Source organism: Ostrinia furnacalis, unplaced genomic scaffold (assembly GCF_004193835.3).
Source record: "Ostrinia furnacalis isolate ACB-3 unplaced genomic scaffold, ASM419383v2 OfSCF5665, whole genome shotgun sequence".
In the NCBI taxonomy this organism is placed as follows: Eukaryota; Metazoa; Arthropoda; class Insecta; order Lepidoptera; family Crambidae; genus Ostrinia; species Ostrinia furnacalis.
This window is the reverse complement of record NW_021135904.1, coordinates 30,564-56,019: the sequence shown is the minus strand read 5'-3', so window position 1 is coordinate 56,019 and position 25,456 is coordinate 30,564. Positions and strand designations below refer to the sequence as shown.

At 42.9% G+C, this 25,456-nt stretch overlaps 1 protein-coding gene across 6 annotated transcripts in view; it reads left to right on the top strand.

Annotated features, from left to right (window-relative positions):
• The window catches only part of LOC114361387 (ephexin-1), a 35,218-nt gene extending 11,972 nt beyond the window's left edge, over positions 1 to 23,246 (top strand). For all 6 annotated transcript variants that reach the window (XM_028316378.1, XM_028316376.1, XM_028316374.1 and 3 more), the window contains 10 exons: positions 7,763 to 7,907; positions 12,031 to 12,250; positions 12,800 to 12,982; positions 13,521 to 13,725; positions 16,653 to 16,821; positions 17,773 to 17,912; positions 18,997 to 19,146; positions 20,682 to 20,820; positions 22,213 to 22,417; positions 22,956 to 23,246. In XM_028316378.1, coding sequence (XP_028172179.1) covers positions 7,763 to 7,907; positions 12,031 to 12,250; positions 12,800 to 12,982; positions 13,521 to 13,725; positions 16,653 to 16,821; positions 17,773 to 17,912; positions 18,997 to 19,146; positions 20,682 to 20,820; positions 22,213 to 22,417; positions 22,956 to 23,122 — 1,723 coding nt within the window. In that variant the 3' untranslated portion in view covers positions 23,123 to 23,246. The remainder of the gene's footprint in view (positions 1 to 7,762; positions 7,908 to 12,030; positions 12,251 to 12,799; positions 12,983 to 13,520; positions 13,726 to 16,652; positions 16,822 to 17,772; positions 17,913 to 18,996; positions 19,147 to 20,681; positions 20,821 to 22,212; positions 22,418 to 22,955) is intronic.
• The last annotated feature ends 2,210 nt before the right edge of the window (positions 23,247 to 25,456 follow it).

Here is a 25,456-nt window from a genome sequence, read left to right as displayed (position 1 = left end):
ATCTAAGGGCGGCCATATATTATAGAATGAGACAGGATCACATGCGGTATAGGTAGTAGGTATTGGTTACTCATAACCAAGCTATATTTCTGGCTTCGTTTGTAGTCCCTAGAGCCCTAACAATACCTTTTAATTAGATTTAAAGAAAGGTTTGATAGGAAGGAGGACTGCGCTAAGGCTTTCTTGGCCTCAGTGGGGGAAATTAAACACAACGCGGACTGTTGATATCTGGTTTATTACTGTTATGCTATTGCTATATACAAGATTTACATAATGTACACAATTCAATGTGTCCAGTCCAATGTGCCGTCGGTGTAGAGTGCCTACGGTGCACGTTCGTTCAGGGTTCATGGGCCAGTCGGCTAGCATGTTGTAGGTCGCGGTCGATGCTGACGTGCTCGTACAGTATCCATGTGGGCAAGTTTAGTAAGATTATAACCAATTCATCTTTTTCCTTGAGGGAAAAAAATTGCCCCCATTACCTTTCACCATTGTCGTTCTTATCGTTAAATCGCACAAAACTACACAACTCAACACAACATCTATCAAAATCAATTTTCATTTTCATTTTTGGTGCAACAGTCATCTTGACATTTACTTTTTTTAAGGCAAAGGAAATTACAATATGCACCCAAACCACAGAGTACATAATAGTCCAAATATCTTTTTTGTCTTAAATAATAACCCAAAAATACAAAAAGACATCAGTTTTGATCAACTAGGTGTTTCTAGTGGCACTAAATTAATGACTGAGACGTTTGATGACTTTCATTAGGTTTTTATTTATGGCATACTTAGAATTGCTCTAGGGCCTTTGAGAAAGCTGCAGACATGTACATTCTCAATTATTTTGTTCTGCAGATATAGATGACCCACGCTGAACTGTCCCGCCAAACTCAATGACAGGGGGGCGCTACCATCGTTCAACTATATGGTTTCCAACATGACAAAAATCTGAACCAGCGATCCGGTATTGACGGTGGCGCCCCACTGTCAATGTCATCGACAGGACAGTCCAGTATTTTGGAACTATAATATCCCAATTTTATTTATGAAGTTGAAGAAGCAGGTTCTCGAGAAAACTAGAATAATTTGTTTATTTCCAAAAAATAAGTTCTGATATTGATACTTTATTCTAAAACCTTTTTTATTATTCAAGTAGGTCAGACTAGTGGTATGTTATGAATAATTCATTTTTAGTTGTGTAAAAACTTTTTAACAGATCCTACTTACTATTTATTACATCGATTTTAAAAAACAGAAACGCCACAGTGACAAATGTCGCGATGATCGCTGATCGCTGCGTGCAGACGCTGCATAGATCGCCGCGACCAATGACAGGACGCGTTGATGTGAACACATCGCTACAAATTCATACGCGCTGTCTGGTCGCCATCGCCATCGTCATCGTGCACGCCGGCTGCACGCGTTGGTCTGGTCTAACCTTTAAATGCATTGATCGCCATCGCTGCACGCCGGCTGATCGCGTTGGTTTGGCCGAACCTTAAGTTATTCGCGTCGTAAGATAAAAGCAGTTGCAGTTAGTTCCCTAAAAGATGGTCTTCTGAAGTCTATTTACCTTTACGATATAATATGTATTACTCAAGCGATACACGAGTATCAGGCTTAGGTTCAATAAGCAGTAGACAAAAGAGACAGCAGACGAACACAATTATTTAAAGCAATCAATTATAAAACGATTGAGGGCGCACGTAGCCCGTGACGTAAACTCCGTGGTAGGTCAACAATTCTACAAAACTCTGACACATCATGTATGTAGTCGAAACAATGATTTCTTCCGCGAAAAAGGGTTTTATAAATTAAAATTCTTGTGTATACTTTCCGTTTTTGAATAAACTGAAATTAATTTAACGGTCCCACTGTTCGACTTGGGGTTATAAAGTATACTTGGTATAATCTTATACACAATAATACGACTTTAAACCATTGCATCTTATCAATCAATTGAATGCTCGCGAAAGCAGAGCAGACAGCGTGGAACATTGATGATAATAATTGAAGTCCAACTACTCGTAAATACAAAAATCGCTTCTAATTTCTTATCAATAGGTTGATTATGCCTTTAGTCATCCGACCGGCCTGTACCACTAAATCACGTCCATATAAAAGATTATTAAATAATTGGTGAATCAATTTTCTTCGCTATCATAGAGCGTTAAAGGATGACTAATATCAAACCCTGGTGTACATATTTCTGCATATCCAGGCTCCAGAGTTAACGCATCAACATACCGAAGTTAACATACTAAACTGACTTGGGGGCAGCCCATAGCCCGTGACGCATAACAGCCTAGTATAAACGACGGCACATAAAGCTTTACACCTTATCTTAATGTAGTGGGAATAAGTGCGGTTTTCCAACGAAAATGTTTAGTCTAATGTGCTATCGTCTGTACTCGAGTGGTGATGCCTCGCGTGTATAATCCTCGCTTTAGTCAGCGAGGCGGTTGCGCGGGCGCATGACGTTTCGTGGCCGATGACTCACCGGAGCCAGTTTCCCGGCGACCGTTAAACTTGCCGCAAGTTCGGGACGCGGGCGGTTGACCACGTGCGTATCTTAGTGGAAATCATTTTGAAAATTGGCCCTTCTGTAACTGTTGTCGTTTATTTACTCAACAATAAGGTGTTAATGCAGCAGACCAATTAGTTTATCTGGTAATTAAAATATTTTTAAACATAGTGGAAGTTAACACTACACACTAAAGGGCCACTTATTATGTCAATAAAAATATACAATCACCTACCTGAACACCTAAAAGCTGAAACAAATAGCAGGACATTTGAAAATAGATTAAGGAATATACTTAATCAGAAAACTTATTATAATTTGAAAGAATTTTTAGACGATAAGTTTTTGACATGATTTAACATTTTGACATGATTTTACATTTTTGACATTATTTAATTTATACACATATTTATTTATATTTATTTTGAAAATTTCTTGACATTTAAGGATTTTTAGGTTATTATTTATTAATGTTGACCTGAATAATAAATTAGTAGGACCTAACTGCTTACCACTTGATATTTAACATGACATTTCAACACTTGACAATAATTAGCATGACATTTTAACAATATTTTTCAATTTTTAATAATTCATTAATTCTAACTTTATTTTATAATTATCGAAACGTTTAATAATGACATTTCCACCAAACTCAATTTGTACATTAATTTCTTTTGACTAGTAAGATCGTCGTTCTGTCTCCTTCCTAAAGTTGCTGTGCCCTAACTGGGTCCACATTGTATAACTGCCTAAATTGTAAGACCTATAAATGTGAATGCTAATGTGGTTAACACGTAAATGATCTGTTTATACTCCAAAAGAAATGCGTCCGCATTATAGAAAATATTGACGAATCTGTTAGTTGCAAAGATTACTTTAAAAAACACAAGTTATTAACCCTTACTTCGATTTATATATTTGAAATTTGCAAATTCGTAAGGAAATACCCAGCGTTCACTACGAAGATCGTGGACCAAACACACCGTCGTTATCCTACACGATACAAGAACAACCTAGCATTACCACAATCCAAGTTAACACTACACACTAAAGGGCCACTTATTATGTCAATAAAAATTTACAATCACCTACCTGAACACCTAAAAGCTGAAACAAATAGCAGGACATTTGAAAATAGATTAAGGAATATACTTAATCAGAAAACTTATTATAATTTGAAAGAATTTTTAGACGATAAGTTTTTGACATGATTTAACATTTTGACATGATTTTACATTTTTGACATTATTTAATTTATACACATATTTATTTATATTTATTTTGAAAATTTCTTGACATTTAAGGATTTTTAGGTTATTATTTATTAATGTTGACCTGAATAATAAATTAGTAGGACCTAACTGCTTACCACTTGATATTTAACATGACATTTCAACACTTGACAATAATTAGCATGACATTTTAACAATATTTTTCAATTTTTAATAATTCATTAATTCTAACTTTATTTTATAATTATCGAAACGTTTAATAATGACATTTCCACCAAACTCAATTTGTACATTAATTTCTTTTGACTAGTAAGATCGTCGTTCTGTCTCCTTCCTAAAGTTGCTGTGCCCTAACTGGGTCCACATTGTATAACTGCCTAAATTGTAAGACCTATAAATGTGAATGCTAATGTGGTTATGCAATAAAAGTATTGAGTATTGAGTATTGAATCATCCGATTCTTAACTTCACAATTATGTGTTTTTTTTTTTAAAGTTCTCCAAATTTTTATCACAAAGCTTACACAGGATTATTTAAAGAAAAGGCTAAATTTCTCGCTGAATTTCTTCCAATATCTCTTTCCTCTTTTTACTTGCCCGAATTCCTGAACAGGAATTCAAAAGTCGTATTTCTCGTCTGCGCGATCTTCGCAAATTGTGACACACTTAACTTTATTGCAGTACAGTACTTAAATGCATATTCTGTTATTCAACATCTGCTTGGGCGATCGCAAAGACCTCCGTGGACTCTAATTGCACATAATATTGTGGATTTCTTTTGTTTTTTTTGGACGATCGCAAAGACGTCTCTGGACTCTAATTGCACATAATATTGTGGATTTCTTTTGTTTTTTGGGCCATCGCAAAGACTTCTCTGGACTCTAATTGCACTTAATATTGTTGTTTTCTTTTGTTTTTTCTTTCAAATCTATCAATAATAGTGATGAAAGTTCAACCCTAATTTGTATGCTAAATAGTGGCGAGTTTTCTTTGTCAATGATTTATAAGAACCCGTTATATGGTTATTTCGTTAACGCGCTGAGATTGCTTATAGTCCAGTCAATAAAGCATTATAGATGGAAAACTGTAGAACACAATTTCTGACTTCAGGACTTTATTTAGACTAGTTAGGAGGTGAACATAGCAAAAGTCCCCGCCCTTAGCCCTTGAGCCGGCGGGGACAGGGGGGTTTAAAGGTACCACTTTTCGGTTTTTCGCTTATTCCTCCGAAACTATGCGTCCAAGTGACATGACTACTATGAACCAAAAAAAGCTTATTCAATTTGCTACAGGTGAGGTAGACAAGTTTTTCTATAAATTGTATAGTTTTCGCGGCATCTGCTCTAGAAGGTCTGTAATATTGGAAATTTTATTTTTGTCTTACATGTTTCCATTAGGAGAAAATCGACTAAATCAACATTGAGCAATCATTCTAGACATGCGGGAGCATGTTAAGCTTAGTTCCAGGGAGGGTACTGCACCGTGCGTATATTTAGACGAACCACTTTGAGCCACTTTTGACTCCTCATCACTCAAAAACTACTGTGCATTAACACTTCAAATTTGGCTCATGTGTTGAGACTTGCAAGATATACATCAGTTTCAAATTTCATAAATATACCTCAAACGGTTCTTTAGATATTGACGTCCAAAAATCTACATGTCTCACCTACAGACCAAATTCTAACCACTTCCAGATGTCCTCGAAGGTTCAAATTTGGCATCCAGAAAGGTAGTTATGTAAATACATAGGAACAAATAAAAAACCAGTAAATTTTAACATTTCACATGTGATAGATAGATTTTAGTGCTCTAAATATCGATTTTTGAACGTCAATACCTAAATAACCGTTTGAGGTATATTTATGAAATTTGAAGCTGATGTATATCTTGCAAGTCTCAATACATGAGCCAAATTTGAAGTGTTAATGCACAGCAGTTTTTGAATGATGAGGAGTCAAAAGTGGCTCTAATAGGTTCGTCTAAATATACGCACGGTGCAGTCCCCTCCCTGGAACTAGGCTTAACATGCTCCCGCATGCCTATAGTGTTTGCTCAATGTTGATTTAGTCGAATTTCTCCTGAAAGGAATATGTAAGACAACAATAAAATTTCCAATTTTACAGACCTTCTAGAGCAGATGCCGTAAAAACTATACAAGATATAGAAAAACTTGACGGTCTCACCTTTAGCAAATTGAATAAGCTTTTTTTGGTTCATAGTAGTCATGTCACTAGGACGCAAAGTTTCCGAGGATTAAGCGAAAAACCGAAAAGTGGTACCTTTAAACCCCCCTCTCCCCGCCGGCTCAAGGGCTAAGGGCGGGGACTTTTGCTATGTTCACCACCTAACTAGGCTAAAAAAAGTCCCGAGGTCAGAAATTGTGTTCCACGGATTTCTCTCTACACCGTCGTTAAGGCATTCATTGACTGGACTATTAAGACCTTTTATAGCGTGAGTAACAATCCATTTGCATCGTCAACTACAAGGCTGCCGCTGCTTCCCATAGTTATGAATTTGCTACGGGATTTTCTAATATATTCGTGGTGCGTGAAATTCCGAAAAGTATTTTTGAAACTTTTGCCTTCAAGCTGTTTAGTTGTGGGTACGTAGGTGATGTTAGGATATATATGACAAAGAAGTTATTCTATTTTAAATGTCTTTTTGAAATTAAATTACATTCTTTCTTTAGAATTCTTGTGTCTCCTAAGGTTGATCATATTAAGACGTTGTCCATATCACTTCGATAATTTACACACACCCAAAACTTGATTTGTGCAAAAAGTTACTTACAAAATGCTAACATAGTAAGAAGCAAATAAAGATATTTATAAGTTTCAAAGGAAACACGAATGAAATGGTCTCATACATGGACGTAACAAGGAATACCCTTACTAAGTACCAACAGTGAATCAAACAATGACTAATCTAATAGCGTAGGTCACAGAATACTAATTCACTCCTTGGGCTGATTGTCGCATGTTATCATGCAGATGGTACCATGCGCTTTTTGTTTGACTAATGCTAAAATAACAATATTAGCATGTAAATTATGTAATTCTACATACTTACTTACTTTCTAAACTCCAATCTTTTTTTAGTCTTCCAATATGTTATGTGTTACTTAGTAGGGATTAGGTACGTTTAGTAGCTTGTGTTAGGGATTACCTACTTAAATAAGTACTCATACGTCCTAGATGTATGTTAATAGTTATTGATTTTCTTAAGTTTTCCATTATGTAGGTTAAGGGTGATAGAGTAAGACGGTGCGTGTCGCGAGAAGGTAAATTAATGTCTCGATCCCAATAGCAGTGCTTTTAGAATATATTGTGTGGTCTTTTATTGTGTGAACTGAAAGAAACGTGCCATAGAGTTAATAAACTGGTTTAGGGATCTGGAATCTGATCGGAACTGGACCGAGACGGATTAACGTGCCTCCTGGACCACGGAATTGTCTTTCTTATCTGACAATCGGACTGAGTAATGTTTCTCAACTCTTTAAATCTAAACCAGTCCATCTGAATCCAGACTTCCATTTCGTTTTATTCCAACGACTGTCGCCCTAGGTCTTCTGATCTTCTCGTGAACTTGCCGTAAGGCCATAAGAGGCATGCATTATTTGCACTTAAGTACCTCCTGTTAGACAAAATCGACAGCACTTTGGACTAATATTCGTGCTGTTGTATTATTGTTCCTAAGAAGCCACAGTTGATGAGCCGTTTATCCGTACACATAACCTACAGGTGTAGAATATACCCCTTTTTTCGTCAGAAAAATACAAATAATGCATGATTTTGTATACCCACCAGCCGCGGGGACAGCTAGTGGGTTATGTGGGGTACTACCACTAAAAACCTGACGTTGCCCTCGGTAAGCCATATGAGTCGGGAACGTGAGACATCACCATCGGCGTTTTGCCTCAAGCATTCGTCCGCGTTCCCTGCTCGGCATTCGGCTCGCTTAATACCCCTATGTTAACAGTAAGACGTTGTCTTCAGGTACGCGGAAGCAGGGCTGTACCAAGTGGGCAACGTGTCGTCGTCATCGGGAGCGTCGTCGGGCTCGCACCCCGCGTCGCCGCTGCCGCACTCGCTGTTCACGCACGAGCCGCTCTACCAGTTCTACAACGCGGCTAAAGTCGAGGTAACCCTATACTCTACAACTTCAGGACCAGGGGGCGTAGTGTGTGTTTGCATCAAACGTCGTCACAAAATTACATGAAATGTATGACGGATTGTACAGCGCCCCTAGCGGAATCTTTCAAGAACTAAAATTTTCATACATTTTTTAACGCTCTCACTAGTGCGGACGTTTGATGTAAACTCACACTAAGCCCTCAGTACTTACCTGCGGATAATCAAAGCTGCGAGTAGTTATCGACCGCGGGGTTGGCAAGACAGTTTCCTTCAAGTCGCATTCTATGACTACGACGACAGTCGCTCCTTATTTGCGTCTACGACACACTGCTACGAAGATAGGGTATACTACGATCTACGATAGTCGTAGAATGCCCTATCCTCGTAGAGTCTACTCTAGGGCTACACAAAGACAACCAGGGAGCGGGAGTGAAATCTAATTCTTGTCACTCGACTGCGCCAGAAGGAGGGTTATGTATTTCGAGTGTATGTATGTATTTACATTGTAGATAGAGGGAAACATGTATATTAACATACCTAACTAACTAATAATTAACACGGTGATCTCTACTTTCACGGTACTCTCTGTCTCCTGTCGCCTTATTGTGCCAAGGCTTTTTGTATAGATTTCAAAAATAATGTAGGATAACGAAGTAGATTCTGAGGAATTGAATCAATAACCTAGATCTTAGGAACAAATCGAGATAAAGATCGGATCCATTAACGTAGCCATCGTGACGTGACTGTCTGTGTCTTACTTATTTTATTAGCGAAGGTAAATTGATAAAAATGTTTGGATAAACTACTATGTATAGTAATATTAGTCATGTATACTTCCTATATGCTTCGCAGAGTCGAGTGGTACAAAAAGACTTGTATCCAAAGTCAATAACCACGTTCTAATCAAAAGTTTCCATAATAAACAATGTTTAACTTGAAGGAAGTAAACAGCAACAGCGCTAATCTTCCTTCACAGTAAGTAGGTACAGGCTGTCCAAGACATTCTTAATATCACACTTAACTCCCTGCAACATAGTCCATAATCAAACAACCGTGTAGGTGTTTGTTAATGACTGCACGCACGTTGTTTTGCCGATTGTTAATTGGAACAATTGGGCGGCCTTCAGAATGCTCTAATTGTTGTTTTAACGCCATTGACATTGGACGTGCGTCTGGGCACCTAAATTAACCGGTAGTGATAACTAAATGTAATTAGCCACAAATTATAATTTTAACAAAATCAAGTCTTATATGCCTGCCAGTTTGTTCTGTAACCTGTTATTAGTACCGTTTGAAAGAGCTCGTGAAGCATTTTCAGGATCAGTAACCAGTTTTTCGATATCTTGTATAGTTTAGAAATAATCGAGTGAGATCACTTAACGTTTATATCCTGTATAGGTAAGTTTTGTCGTGTTTCTGTCCTTCTAACATCATTCAAACAACATATTTTTCACTTAATTGATAACCTTGAGCGAGAAAAACTTGAGTTGTCTTTAATAAAATGCATAAGACGTTTTTCCTCCGAGATATAGCGGCAAATGTGCGTGTAACAATGGCGATTGTTAGGATAAACGATTATCGCGGTAACAAACGGGCCCACAATGCGGCGTCTTCCTGAATGTGGATGACTTCATGATGCGACCGTAATGATGTGGGCTTGGGTGACTTTAATCGATGATTTTCTACCGCGGTATTTAAATATACACAGACTATTCGTATTCGGAAATGGACATGAATAATTAATTTTACACAGAATACATAGCTAATCATGTGTAACTTTGGTCTAAGGATCTAAGGTAGATTGCTAAATAAAGAATCAAAGTAAGATAATTTCAATAGGCTTAGTCTAGTCAATAAAGCATTATAGATGGAAAACCGTGGAACACAATTTTTGACTTCGGGACTATATTTAGACTTGTCAGGAGGTGAACATAGCAAAAGTCCCCGCCCTTAGCCCTTGAGCCGGCGGGAAGAGGGGGGTTTAAAGATACCACTTTTCGGTTTTTCGCTTAATCCTCGGAAACTATGCGTCCTAGTGGCATGGCTGCTATGAACCAAAAAAAGCTTATTCAATTTGCTACAGGTGAGATAGTCAAGTTTTTATATATCTTGTATAGTTTTCGCGGCATCTGCTCTAGAAGGTCTGTAATATTGGAAATTTTATTTTTGTCTTACATGTTTCCATCAGGAGAAAATCGACTAAATCAACATTGAGCTAATATTCTAGACATACGGGAGCATGTTAAGCCTAGTTCCAGGGAGGGGACTGCACCGTGCGTATATTTAGACGAACCAATTGGAGCCACTTTTGACTCCTCATCACTCAAAAAGTACTGTGCATTAACACTTTAAATTCGGCTCATGTGTTGAGACTTGCAAGATAAACATTAGTTTCAAATTTCATAAATATACCTCAAACGGTTCTTTAGGTATTGACGTCTAAAAATCTACATGGCTGACCTATAAGACCAACTTCTTCTAACCACTTCCAGATGACCTTGAAGGTTCAAATTTGGCATCCAGATAGGTAGTTGTGTAAATACAAAGGAAAAAATAAAAAACCAGTAAATTTTAACATTTCACAGGTGATAGATAGATTTTAGTGTCATAAATATCGATTTTGAACGTCAATACCTAAATAACCGTTTGAGGTATATTTACGAAATTGGAAGCTGATGTTTATCTTGAAAGTCTCGACACATGAGCCAAATTTGAAGTGTTAATGCACAGTAGGTACTTTTTGAGTGATGAGGAGTCAAAAGTGGCTCCATTTGGTTCGTCTAAATATACGCACGATGCAGTCCCCTCCCTGGAACAAGGCTTAACATGCTCCCGCATGTCTATAATGTTTGCTCAATGTTGATTTAGTCGATTTTCTCCTGATGGGAATATGTAAGACAAAATTAAAATTTCCAATATTACAGACCTTCTAGAGCAGATACCGCGAAAACTATACAACATATAGAAAAACTTGACTGTCTCACCTGTAGCAAATTGAATAAGCTTTTTTTGGTTTATATTAGCCATGTCACTAGGACGCATAGTTTCCGAGGATTAAGCGAAAAACCGAAAAGTGGTACCTTTAAACCCCCCTCTTCCCGCCGGCTCAAGGGCTAAGGGCGGGGACTTTTGCTATGTTCACCTCCTAACTAGTCTAAATAAAGTCCCGAGGTCAGAAATTGTGTTCCAGGGATTTCTCTCTACACGGTCGTTAAAGCATTCATTGACTGGACTAGCTTTGAATTTGCTCCTTATGTTAGTCAGTTACATAACAATTTACGGAATATTTAATACATAGTAGAGTTCTGTGCTTCATAAAGATTGTTAATTTTACGCTCTCGTCGCGATAGAGCCCGCATATTAGTAGAGATATTGTTATTACCGTTACATTGTATTTAATTACCTTCCTTCATAGTGTAGGAGAATTACATCATGTTTTGTATATTATTGTAAGTAATTTACATAATACAACGTCGCGGGTAACGACCAATTATTCACTAGAAAATGTTACGTCCATGTTATATGTAGGTACGTGTTTGAATTCCGGTTTTTAATATGCGATGTAAATTATCAGCATCCATGCACTAGTTTCCATGATAATCACAGTACACGCGACGTAACTTCAACTCCTGAGATGGTAATTTACTCGTAGGTAGGTAGATACAAGCTTCTTGCCAAGACATTTTAAACGGTATATGATAAACCGTCAACTTAAACGGACTAAAATCGATGACTGCAGCGACCTGTAAGCCTAGATAAGTCGATACGTTTATCGTCCACCAAAACCATCGATAAGATTTTATCACGGCGCGCATCCTAGCCTAGCCGCTAAAGCAGTCTTTCCCAAAGTGGGTGATAACGCCCCCTTGTGGGCGCTGCAGGCTTAAAGGGGGGCGGTAAGAGACCCAGAAAAAAAAATCGGGACGTTGTGTAGAGGCTTGGGAGGCGTCATCTACTAGGAGGACTCTTAGACATCGACTGAGCTCGACTCTTGACTACAAAAATGGGGGGCGCTAAAAAATAATTTATTGTCAAAGTGGGCAGTAGACTAAATAAGTTTGGGAACCGCTGCGCTAAAGTATGGTCTTAATTTTACCTGTCGTGCTAAATCTTTTCTCTCTCTCCCACAGTCGGTGTGTCGTGAAACGGGAGATTCAGATTCGGACGCGTACGAAGCGAGCGGTGCGGGCGCGGGCCCCCCACCGGCCCCCGCGCCCCCTCTCGTGCCCGACGCGTCGGTGCCCCCGCCGCTGCCCGTGAGGCCCTCCGCGATGGCCCTCGTGGCCCCCAGGGGCCCCGCACGGACTCTCTGGTGTGAGGTGCCGGAGGTCGTCAATTCTGCTGTACTGAGTAAGTTTCCTTTTTCATTAATGCCTTCATGATCCAGTGCCATGGCAGTTACATCACAGACTCTCTTTATCGTGATCCTGGGTTCGATTCCCGGATGTGGACATCACAATAGTCTGAGAAATATGTATAATTCCGTATTTTGTACAATAGAGATACTCGTAGAGCAAATCCAAATCACTTTGCATTACATTACATCCCACGATTGTCGACTAATGATATTTTTGTTGTGTCAACTCTAATGCTGACACTTCACCAGTCTCTACTTCTGCTATAACTATCTGGGATCTTCCTCTATGGTATCGCGCTTCCATTTTGTTTTGTACAAACGATAGTAGCATCTATTAGTTTTCAATTAGAACACAAACGCCTTAAGACGTCCTTGTGATCAATCTCACCTGCTATTGAAACTTGTTCGTAATCCGGTGCTGAACTAAAATCCTTAGATTCCTTAGCAGCCGCAGAGAACCGCCTACAAGAGGCGAAATTCAAGAAAGGTCATTAAGACTAACAAAGACTGTTCATAACACAGTGCTAAATTACTTTCTTTAGGTTCCTTGGCGCCCGCGCAGAAGCGCCTGCAAGAGGCGAAGTTCGAGCTGCTGACGTCAGAGGCGTCCTACCTGAACTCGCTCAACGTTCTAGAGGCGCATTTCGTGGCGCACCCCGCCTTCCGCGAACCACATATACTGTCCCGGGACGACTGGGACACGCTGTTCGCGACCATACTGCCTGGTAAGTTCCACAAATATATGGTGTCCTGGGACGATTGGGACACGCTGTTCGCTACCATTCTGCCTGGTGAATCCCACAAAAAGAAGGTTATATTTCTGATACTCACCAGGAGGTTACACCTTGTACCTACTGACGACAGGTGTGGAGCTCTGGACTGAATTTTAGTCATTACAATAAGGTACACCGTCACCCGCCATATTTGAAAATGGTACTTCCCATAGACATTTTTGTCATAAAATCAAGAAAAGGGAACAAGATTAAATGTTGGTTCCAAAAGGTGGAAGATGGAGATACTAAAATACTTGTAATACCTACGTTTACCCATGTTCGCAAAATAAATATATTTGATTTGATTTGATTTGATTTGATTCAATTCAAGATAGGCTTTGGCTTCTTAAGATCGAAACTTTCATTTCATGACTAGCATACAATAAGCAGTCATATCAAAACATTTTCTACTCCACATTTTGTAGGGCACAGCCTCGTTTTGTCCCCACACTGATTGCATTACTTCTACAATAAACATTTTCTTCCCCAGTGCGCAAGTGCTCGCAACTCCTGATGAACGAGCTGGAGAAGTGCTGGCAGGACAACATCCTTCTAGCTGGCATCTGCGACATCGTGCGGGAACACGCCGAGCGGCACTTCGCCGTGTACGTCAAGTACTGCGAGCACCAAGCGCTTATGGTGCGCGCGCTGCAGCGGCTGAGAGAAAAGCCGGCGTTCGCTGCAGCGCTGAAGAGGTAAGAACCATTTGTGTTGTTGCAAAGATACATCGCTTCATCTGCGACATCGTGCGGGAACACGCCGAGCGGTACTTCGCCGTGTACGTCAAGTACTGCGAGCACCAGGCGCTCATGGTGCGCGCGCTGCAGCGGCTGAGAGAAAAGCCGGCGTTTGCTGCAGCGCTGAAGAGGTAAGAACTAATATTGTGTTGGTGTAAACATAAAGCGCTTTATCTGCGATCTTTATTGGAACACGCCGAGCGGCACTTCGCCGTCTACGTCAAGTACTGCGAGCACCAGGCACTCATGGTGCGCGCGCTACAGCGGCTGAGAGAAAAGCCGGCGTTTGCTGCAGCGCTGAAGAGGTAAGAACCATTTCTGTTGTTGTAAAAATATAGCGCTTTATGTACGACATCGTGCGCGAGCACGCCGAGCGGCACTTCGCCGTGTACGTCAAGTACTGCGAGCACCAAGCGCTTATGGTGCGCGCGCTGCAGCGGCTGAGAGAAAAGCCGGCGTTTGCTGCAGCGCTGAAGAGGTAAGAACCATTTGTGTTGTTGTAAAGATACAGCGCTTTATCTGCGTCAACGTGAGAGAACACGCCGAGCGGCACTTCGCCGTCTACGTCAAGTACTGCGAGCACCAGGCACTCATGGTGCGCGCGCTGCAGCGGCTGAGAGAAAAGCCGGCGTTTGCTGCAGCGCTGAAGAGGTAAAAACCATTTGTGTTGTTGTAAAGATACAGCGCTTTATCTGCGACATCGTGCGGGAACACGCCGAGCGGCACTTCGCCGTCTACGTCAAGTACTGCGAGCACTAGGCGCTCATGGTGCGCGCGCTGCAGCGGCTGAGAGACAAGCCGGCCTTCGCTGCAGCGCTGAAGAGGTAAGAAACAATTAGATAAAGCGCTTCATCTGTGACATAGTGCGCGAGCACGCTGAATGGTACTTCGCCGTCTACGTCAAGTACTGCGAGCACCAGGCACTCATGGTGCGCGCGCTACAGCGGCTGAGAGACAAGCCGGCCTTCGCTGCAGCGCTGAAGAGGTAAGAACCATTTGTGTTGTTGTAAAGATACAGCGCTTTATGTACGACATCGTGAGAGAACACGCCGAGCGGCACTTCGCCGTGTACGTCAAGTACTGCGAGCACCAGGCACTCATGGTGCGCGCGCTGCAGCGGCTGAGAGAAAAGCCGGCGTTCGCTGCAGCGCTGAAGAGGTAAGAAACAATTAGATAAAGCGCTTCATCTGTGACATAGTGCGCGAGCACGCTGAATGGTACTTCGCCGTCTACGTCAAGTACTGCGAGCACCAAGCGCTTATGGTGCGCGCGCTGCAGCGGCTGAGAGAAAAGCCGGCGTTTGCTGCAGCGCTGAAGAGGTAAGAACTAATATTATGTTGGTGTAAACATAAAGCGCTTTATCTGCGATATCGTACGCGAGCACGCTGGATGGCACTTCGCCGTGTACGTCAAGTACTGCGAGCACCAGGCACTCATGGTGCGCGCGCTGCAGCGGCTGAGAGAAAAGCCGGCGTTTGCTGCAGCGCTGAAGAGGTAAGAACTAATATGTGCTGATGTAAACAAAAAGCACTTTATGTACGACATCGTGCGGGAACACGCCGAGCGGCACTTCGCCGTGTACGTCAAGTACTGCGAGCACCAGGCGCTCATGTTGCGCGCGCTGCAGCGGCTGAGAGAGAAGCCGGCGTTCGCTGCAGCGCTGAAGAGGTGAGAAACAACTGCTGTATCAAGCTTGTAGTTTTAGACTGTCAACGTCAAGTACTGCGAGCACCAGGCGCTAATGGTGCACGCGCTACAGCGGCTAAGCGAAAAGCCGGCGTTTGCTGCAGCGTTGAAGAGGTAAGAAACAACTGCTGTATCTTAGTAAGCTTATTAGTTGAGTACGTCAAGTACTGCAAACACCAGGCGCTCATGGTACGAGCCCTGCAGCGGCTGAAAGAAAAGCCGGCGTTTGCAGATTAACTAGCGTCTTTCGAACGTTGTCATCTTGCCAACGCCCGCGCAGCGTCGACGCGGCACTGGTTTAGCGTCGCCGTTACGCCGACACTAAACAGCTGCCGAACGCAGAGGTTGCACAAGGGAATAAGGATTTTGCGTCAATTGGACGGAAAAAAACATTGAGTTGGCGTCATAACGATGTTGAGTGACGCTAATGTATTGACCTTAGATATCTAAATCTAAATCTATATATATAAAAGAAAGTCGTGTTAGTTACTTCGCTTATAACTCAAGAACGGCTGAACCGATTTAGCTGAAAATTGTCCGGGAGGTAGTTTAGAGCCAGGAGAAGGACATAGGATACTTTTTATCCCGTTCGAAATTTTAAAAAAGTCTGCTTATTTATTGCCATTAAGGCGGAACAAAGTTCGCCGGGTCAGCTAGTATAGTATAAAAGGAGAAACTGACTGACTGACTGACATATAAACGCACAGCCTAAACGGCTAAACGTAGGCACTTGAATTGTGTAAGGGACGTAGCTTAGGTACCGTAAAGGTGCACTAAGAAAGGAATTCCCGAAATTCCCACGGGAACGGGAATTACCGGGAAAATCCTTTTGTATGAAAAATCTAAACCGCTTAAGTTAGACGCATGCAAGTACCTTAGTAAACTTAAAGCTTAGTTACAACAGGATATTGAAAAATTCCCACGGGAACGGGAGTTAGCGGGAAAAAACATTTGTATGAAAAAATCTAAACCGCGTAAGATAGATGAAGGGGGTAAAACGGGATCCACGCGTACGAAGTCGCGGGCGGCCGCTAGTCACTTTATAAAATATATTGTAAAATATCATATTTTACTCCTTGACGTCTTAGTGACATAACAAGATAACCGGTTACCATAGCAACCGCCGTAGACTGTACTCGGCGCAAAGAGTTTGTCTTACCGCTACATGGGTTAATCAAGATATTGTCCCGTGTCTACAGACTGGAGAGCCACCCGGCGTGCCAGTCGCTGTCGCTGCACAGCTTCCTGATGCTGCCGATGCAGCGGGTCACGCGCCTGCCGCTGCTGCTGGACGCCGTGCTCAAGCACCTGCCGCCGCAGGATCCCGAGTACCAGGGCTGCATGCTGGCGCTCGCCACTCTCAACGGAGTGAGTAATATACTGGCTTCGACCTCAACCTCCCCAGTCCCCTCTTAAATACTAATGGCGATTAAAGCTCGGTCTGTGAGCACGTAGAAATTTGTTCACCCCTAGCTCGCACACTCACTGCGGGTGCCAGTCGCACAGTAGCGACAGCAATATAATTACGCGCGAGCGATAAGGATGGGTAGCTTGGGGTCATTGGACAAAATTCTACGTGCTCACAGCCCAGACTATAGTAGGTACCAGGGCTGCATGCTGGCGCTCGCCACGCTCAACGGAGTAAGTACCATAGGCTTGCCACCAAGCTTTGGTGTTCATATTGAATTAATAGACGCTTTAGTAAAAACCACAAGAGCTGCATGCTAGTTTGAGCCTCTCTCAATCATCATCATCGTCTCAGCCCCAGGACGTCCACTGCTGAACATAGGCCTCCCCCAATGATTTCCATGTTGATCGATTGGTAGCGGCCTGCGTCCAGCGCCTTCCTGCTACCTTTATGATGTCGTCGGTCCACCTTGTGGGTGGACGTCCCACGCTGCGTTTTCCGGTACGCGGCCTCCACTCCAGAACCTGCCTGCCTCTCTCAATAGCGTTTACTACAAAATGTAATGAAGTTCAAAATCATTTTTGGAAAACTTTTAATAAATGGTCTGTCAAGCACGAGATCATCACAACATATCTCAGCTACTTCCTTTGGCGTTTCGATGAAGTACCGAAGTTAGCCGAGTAGTGTAGTCAGACACTTCGTGTTCAAACTTCTAGACGCTTTCGGGCCTTTTGAGTCCGGTAGGTACAATACCGGCAACAATCGGAAGTCGAGCAAAGCGAGGCAAGTTTGCTCGAAGTGAAGTACGTGTCCACCACACTATCTTATTTCGATTAACTTCGGCCAACTTGACGAGTAGCTGAGGTAAAAGAATCACAGAACCAGTCTCTCAATGATCCCTTTGTCCCCAGTTCGTATCACAGTGCAACGAGGGCGCTCGGAATACCGAGCGAGTCGAGGAGATGTTCCGACTCGCTCAGATCATCGAGTTCCCGCCGCACATCCGCGACTCGCCACTCCTGGGCCCGGCCTGCGGGCGACGGGATAGAAGGTAAGTTGAACTCTAAAACAAGAGGGTTAAGGGTCTTAAGTCCATGCTCGAAAACGCGCGCAACACGGAGCGGGTTGAGGAGATGTTCCGACTCGCTCAGATCATCGAGTTCCCGCCGCACATACGCGACCCGCCTCTCCTGGGTCCGGCCTGCGGACGGCGGGATAGGAGGTAAATTGAACTCTAAAACAAGAGGGTTAAGGGTCATTACTCCATGCTCGAAAACGCGCGCAACATGAAGCGGGTTAAGGAGATGTTCCGACTCATTTAGATCATCGAGTTCCCCCCGCACATCCGCGACCCGCCGCTCCTGGGCCCCGCCTGCGGGCGACGGGATAGAAGGTAAATTGAACTCTGAAACAAGAGAGTCAAGGGTGTTTTAGTGTTGGATTGTCGTTATGAGTAATGCAATCCGGGGCCTATTTTTCTTATGAAATGAAAAAAAATCCATTTCATATTGTCTAACGCCCGTATTCACAAACATTACTATGAAGTCTCATAGTGCGCGTGGACGCACAGGGTGACAAACGAACCAATCACAGAGCTATATTCAACGCTGTGCGTTCGTTTTTCTGCTTCACATAAGCAAGCATCGCTGTGAATACGGGCGTTAGATACTGACAGCTAAAATATTACGAGCACATTATTTTATGTAGATGACAATACGCTTTTGTATAATATAAATTCTAAACTCCATGACCATCTCTAGCTATTAGTATACATTATAAGTGTTCGTATGAGCTCATAGACGAGCTCATGGACAAGCCCGTGCATCGTCGCAAGCGCAGAGAACGCCACATGAACACGCCATGATGACTTATGCATTAGCATAACTAACTATTAAGTTATTTCTATTCCAACGTGGCAAAGGGAGCGATATTTTTATCACCCGTATACTTGAATTGCAATTCACATAAATGTCACGGGGCAATGTTAATCTTAAGTTCATCAGCATAAAGATAAAGATATTTATTTACATAAACATGTGTGAAAAAAAATTACAGAGCAATATGAGTTGGTCTTACAATTTTATCAATGTAACAACATGTTTTAGAGTCATAGAGTCTAATCTCGTGTCTCGCAGGCCGGTGCGCTGGCTGGTGCGGTCGGGCGAGATGACGCAGCTGGTGTGGAAGGCGGACGAGCTGAAGCTGACGTTCGGCAAGAAGTTCCACAAGCTGCCGCTGCACCTGTTCCTCTTCAACGACCTGCTCGTCATCACCAAGAAGAAGAGGTCAGTCGTCTAACAACGGACGGATTCTCATCAACAAAATACTGTGACATTAGGATATACCAGCTCGCCTGTACGTACAGGCCGGCACGCACACATTCATACCCTGATACACCACTTCGAGTGCAAACTTCACACAGTTGACACATTTACGCGGCGAAAAAAAAACACAAATACGACATGTCTTGCGTGGTGAAATTGTGTAAAAACCGTTCTGATCGAACGAACAAAAATCAAGGAATCACATTTCACAGGTAAACTAATAATCTAATCACTTATTTCCCCGATTTTATAAACATTAAAATATTAAAATCAAACGTCAATCACCCGACAAAATAATACGTCAAAAGCCAGTGTTCTCAGTTATTTACGTGGGAAAATTACCCGAAAAGTGGGAAATCTATAATTTTAAGACTTTTTAGGTTTTTATTACGCATACTATTGAAATAAAATAATGTATCATAATAACTGTGTTTTAATGGGATAATATATATTTTCGTAGGCAGATTTGATCCTTCCCAAGGGCGTGGAACTACGAAATTCAAATTTTCTTATATTTTTGCAAGTCAGTGTCAGGTTGTATGTTAAAATCTATCAGAGATAATAATATTGATGATACATAAGAATATGATTACGTAGGTACACAAGATTGATAATTTGTAACTGCGTGAATCGTACCTGACACTGACTTGCAAACAAAGTAAGAAAATTTGAAAATTTCGCGTCTACCTCAACGTATTCATCTTTCATCCTTTTCAAATGGCACGATATAATTTCGTCTACATTTCCAAGTAACATATCTGCCCATCTATGTTTTTCTTAAAATAAATGGGTAAAATGTTTTGGCTAACATGGCATCCCTAAATTCACTCACACAATAGACAAACGCCAAAATTTTGCGTCACAGTTTTGTTGTAGCGCGAGTTCCGTCCGCCTTTTTTTATAGGTCCATGTCTAACAATTATTTTTTTTCGTTCATTTCAGCCAAATGACATCCACTGCTGGACAAAGGCCTCCCCCAAGGTTTTCCATAATGAACGGTCCTGCGCTGCCCGCAACCAGGCTATTTTTTTTTTATTTCAACCTAATGCAGTCCACTCCTGGACAAAGATCCCCATGAATTTCCACAAAAATCTCCTCGGATTTCCATTATTACCGGCCCTAGACAGCGGCAACATGAATTCGGGCAGCATGTCAGGATTTCCGCGATTTTCGCCAGATCATCGGTTCATAGAGTGAGAGGCTTTGAGGCCTGCGTATACCATGTTTTCTGGTTCGTGGTCGCCACTCCATAACTTTTCTGCATTACACAATTAATGCGGCATAATTAACTCACAACTTCGTTTTAACAAAATGACGTCCACTGCTGAACAACGGCGTTCTCCAATAATATCCATAACGACCGATCCTGTGCTGCCCGCATCCAGTGCTTCACCAGATCGTTGGATATGCTTGTAAATGTGTACAAGCTATCAATAGCACTTAAAAGAACCTTTAAGCGGTTGTAAACCAGTTGTAATAAAGTACATTATCCACAGCGAGGAGTCATACGTAGCCGTGGACCACTGCGCCCGCTCACTACTGGAGGTGTGCGGCAGCGACGGCGGCGCGGCGGCGGCAAGACACGCGCTGCTGCTCACGCTGCTCGAGAACCACGAGGGACGCACCGTCGAGATGGTGCGTATGGCTCTTGTAATAGAGTGCATTATCCCCTGCCTTAGCGAGGAGTATACGTGGCCGCGGACCACGCCACGAGGGGCGCACCGTCGAGATGGTGCGTATGACTCTTGTAATAGAGTGCATTATCCCCTACCTTAGCGAAGACGTGAACCACACCACGAGGGCCGCACCGTCGAGATGGTGCGTATGGCTCTTGTAATAGAGTGCATTATCCCCTGTCTTAGCGAGGAGTATACGTGGCCGCGGACCACGCCACGAGGGCCGCACCGTCGAGATGGTGTTTATGGCTCTTGTAATAAGGTACATTATCCCCTACCTTAGCGAGGAGTCGTACGTGGCCGCGGACCACGCCACGAGGGGCGTACCGTCGAGATGGTGAGCACTACTACATTAGAATATAATACATTGTATACTAAAGCCTGGTCCGTGAGCACGTAGAATTTTGTCCAATGACCCCAAGCTACCCATCCTTATCGCTCGCGCGTAATTATATTGCTGTCGCGACTGTGCGACGGGCGCCCGCAGTGAGTGTGCGAGCGCGACAGCAACATAATTACGCGCGAGCGATAGGGTACCCTCGGGTAGCTTGGGGTCATTGGACAAAATTCTACGTGCTCAATGACCAGGCTTTAGCTAGGGTATCCCGCACACTAGCATCTTTTCGCCAACGTCGACGCAACGCCCATTGGCGCCGCATTCTGCGTAGATCCGGCGTTCGGCAGCCATTAAGTATTGGCGTCGCGGTGACGGTGAACCAGTGACGTATTAACGCTGGACGAGTGCTGACAAGAAAATGACACTCGAAAGACGCTAGTGTGGAGGATCCGTAAATCAACCTAATATTTACATGACCTGTTCGGGATAGGTGTATGCGTATGCGCAGCTAGCGCATGCGTGGATATGCAATGGCAATGTGCCTGTAAATGAAATATGTACTTCACACCCGTCTTTTATTAATGGTCACAATTATGGTCTTTGGGAAACAAAAACCTATTTCAGTAACCCATTGAGGTGTAAACTTTTAGCCCAACAGATGTACTTTATTTTTAGTGGTAAATCGTTTATCGTCTAATTATTCAGGGGTATGTTCCGATATAGCACTGCGAGCATTGCTCTGCTTCACACCCACCACCGAGAGCACTGAGCAGTAATCGCAGCGCTATATTATTATCAATGTGCTTAGTGCGAGTTTGTATTGAACGTTTTCGCATCGCTACCGAGTGCGTCAAAAAATCTATGAAGATTTTAGTTGAAAGTATCCGCAAGGGGCGCTGTACAATCTTTCATATATTTTTTACGCAGTCGCTAGCGATGACGTTTCGTGAAATCGTACTAAGCACTCGGAATATTGAGGTCTTGTCTCGATATTGATTTGTCCTTTCCCCGCAGCTGATGTCGTGCCCGAGCGAGACGGACGCGTCGCGCTGGAGCGAGGCGCTGGCGCCGCCGGCCGAGGGAGCGGAGGGCGAGGCCGTCTACGCCGGCTGGGACTGCCCGCAGGTGGCCGCGCTCTACGCCTACCGCGCCGCCCAGCCCGACGAGCTGCCGCTGGCCGAGGGAGACATCGTCAACGTCACGCGCAAGACCAGCGAGGGTAGGTCGCTAGCTGGGACACTGTCACTGTCACGCGTGACACCAGCGGCCGGGACTGCCCGCAGGTGGCACTTGTCATGTGCAAAACCAGCTAGAATCACGGGACTCATCCTCTTGTGGTCACCGGAACTTAATAGTCAACTAGCAACGACTGTTGTTTAGTAAATTAACATTCGCGTGAGATGTCCTAAAGATTTGCCAATCTATCCTTAAGGCTTGATTTCCTTTTAGGCTGACATCGATGACCGACGTCAGCGGCGCGCACGATGACACACTAGTTCTATGTAATCATCTGCCGCTGACGACGGCGTTGCAGTGCGGTGCTTCATAGAACATTGTGTTTATTCGTACGCTCGACCGATGTACGCGACCGACGTCAGCGTAGGACGAAATCAAGCCTAAGGATACGTTTCTATTGATGCGAAGTAAAATGAACTTTTGACATACTCGTATGCATGTAAAAATGTACAAAAACACAATCAAAACGCGACCTAACACCCATTCCCACAGAGTTGAAACTAATCAGTGTTATCCTCCAGGTTGGTACTACGGCGAGCGCACACGTGACGGCGAGGCGGGCTGGTTCCCGGGCGCGTATACGGCGGAGATCGCGTCGCCTCACGTGCGCGCGCGCAACCTGCGCCAGCGGTACCGCCTGCTCGCGCTCTCCGCCACCTACCTCGCGCACAAGCGCCGCCCACTTTGAGACAAGCCACGCCCACTGGATTTGACAGCTGAACGGATCGCCAACACTGTCGAATATATAGTTAGCGCCGCTCTGAGGGAAGCCACGCCCACACTGGATTTGACGGATGAACGGATCGCCAATACTATCGGATGTATGGTTAGCGCCGCTCTGAGGGAAGCGACGCCCACTCTGTATTTGACAGCTGAACGGATCGCTAATACTGTTGGATGTATAGTTAGCGCCGCTCTGAGACTAGAGGCTGCAGGCGAGGATTTGATCGTCATCCGCTTATCTCAAAAGCGCTGCCTGCTCAGAGCGATTAATCTACACTTGCTTCAGATTGGGCAGCTGAGTGAATCGGCACCGGTCTGAGCGGCCTACTTTCTCTCGCTCCAGATTCCACTCCGGACTTGACAAAAACGAGATCGCTAACATTGTCGGATGTATAGTTAGCGCCGCTCTGAGGGAAGCCACGCCAATCTGGATTTGACAGCTGAACGGATCGCCAATACTGTCAGATGCTGAGCAAGCCACGCCCACTCCGGACTTGACAAAAACGAGATCGCTAACATTGTCGGATGTATGGTTAGCGTCGCTCTGAGGGAAGCGACGCCCAGTGGATTTGACAGCTGAACGGATCGCTAATACTGTTGGATGTATAGTTAACGCTGCTCTGAGAAAAGAGGCTGCTGGTGCCTCCAGATTTGAGAAAACAAGATCGTCACTAATCCACTCATCTCCAACTACCAAGAGCACTGCCTGCTCAGAGCGACTAACCTACACTCGGTCCAGATTGGGCAGCTGAGTGAATCGGCACCGGTCTGAGCGACCTACTTTCTCTCGCTCTGGATTAAACAGCTGAGCGGATCGCCAATCACCACTCGACCGCTCATCTCCAGGCAACGCTCTCGGATACGCGGCAGTTTTAAGGAAACGAAGTCACCTTTAAACCTCGGTGACGAAGGCTGCTATGCGGCAATTGCCCATTTAGATAAGTGCTAACAGCGTGAGAGACCACCGCTTGAAGAACATTACATTTTTAAACAGGTTTCCGAAGTTCTGAATTTACGCGCGCGTAACTTAGATTAAGGTGTCGCCACTACATTACCACATTTAAATAACAAATTAGTCATTCTGATACTGGTTTCCGGCTTAATTAAACTGTGAGCCAGCAAACGTTATGAGATAAAATATTTACGATATCAAGTTCTTTGGCAGGAAAGGATTGCATTCTACGAAAGAAACATGGTGCTCCTATAGAATCTACTGTATATCTACAATAACTATAACTACACCTAATTTTCCTTATTTCACTAGTTACTGCAAAGACATCACAAAAACTAATTAATATCACAATCTGTCAAACACTTTGTAGTTTAGCTATTAGCTTTAACAATCCTGGTTAACAAACACAATGGTGCTCACTTTTTGGAACCGCGGTCCTCGCGAAGTTTGGTAGGAGTTATTTAGGAAGTCTGTAATTTGCACTATTAAGTGTGACGCACTGGAAACGACGCTCGTCCGTCCAGACACTGCCTTTACTTAGACGTAAGAAGCGTACTTTTGGACACGTTTACTAACACGGTGCTCGCTGTCGCCCACTCGATGGGACGGGGCTGACTCTCAATGAGTATTCTTTATAATGCTATGTTTAATTATTGTTAGATGTGAAATGTACAGTTACGCATGAGATTCACGGCAATTTATTGTACAGAATATTTTCTAATTAGGAACCTTTACTGATTAGTTGTTAAGTTTACGAGTGTATTCGCCCACTATATTGTGTATTTTGTATGTCTCCGCTTCGCTTGACCGCAATTTTCTAAAATTACCTAGTCATATAAGCGAATGAGTCAAATGTTATATTATTACATATTTTTCGATGTTCACGGATAAATTTCAATATAATAAATTGTATTAACATTCCGTTTAATGACATTAGTAGGCAATGAAATTGTAATAAGTATCATCACCAATATCTATTGTACTTACTCTAGTAAATTATTGTTTTGTATATAGAGTTAATGACATGTATTAGTCGGTGAGATCTATTTATAGTTATGTAATAATGATGAATATTATCAAATATAATAAATTTCTTTAAAGCATGTTATTTTCTTTATTACAGCCCTCTAATTTGATTAATTTGTTACACTACTGCAAAGACACCAAAATCATAAATATTGTTTATTTAGAAAGAAACAAACTAAGATAGGAAATATATTTTTTATTATTTTATGTACTTAACTTTTTATTTTACAACAAACCTAAAGTACATGAACTATTATTGTAAGCAATAGAATCAGCATTTAAAAGCCAATTTTCTCAACAAATTGGTAACACTTACAAGTA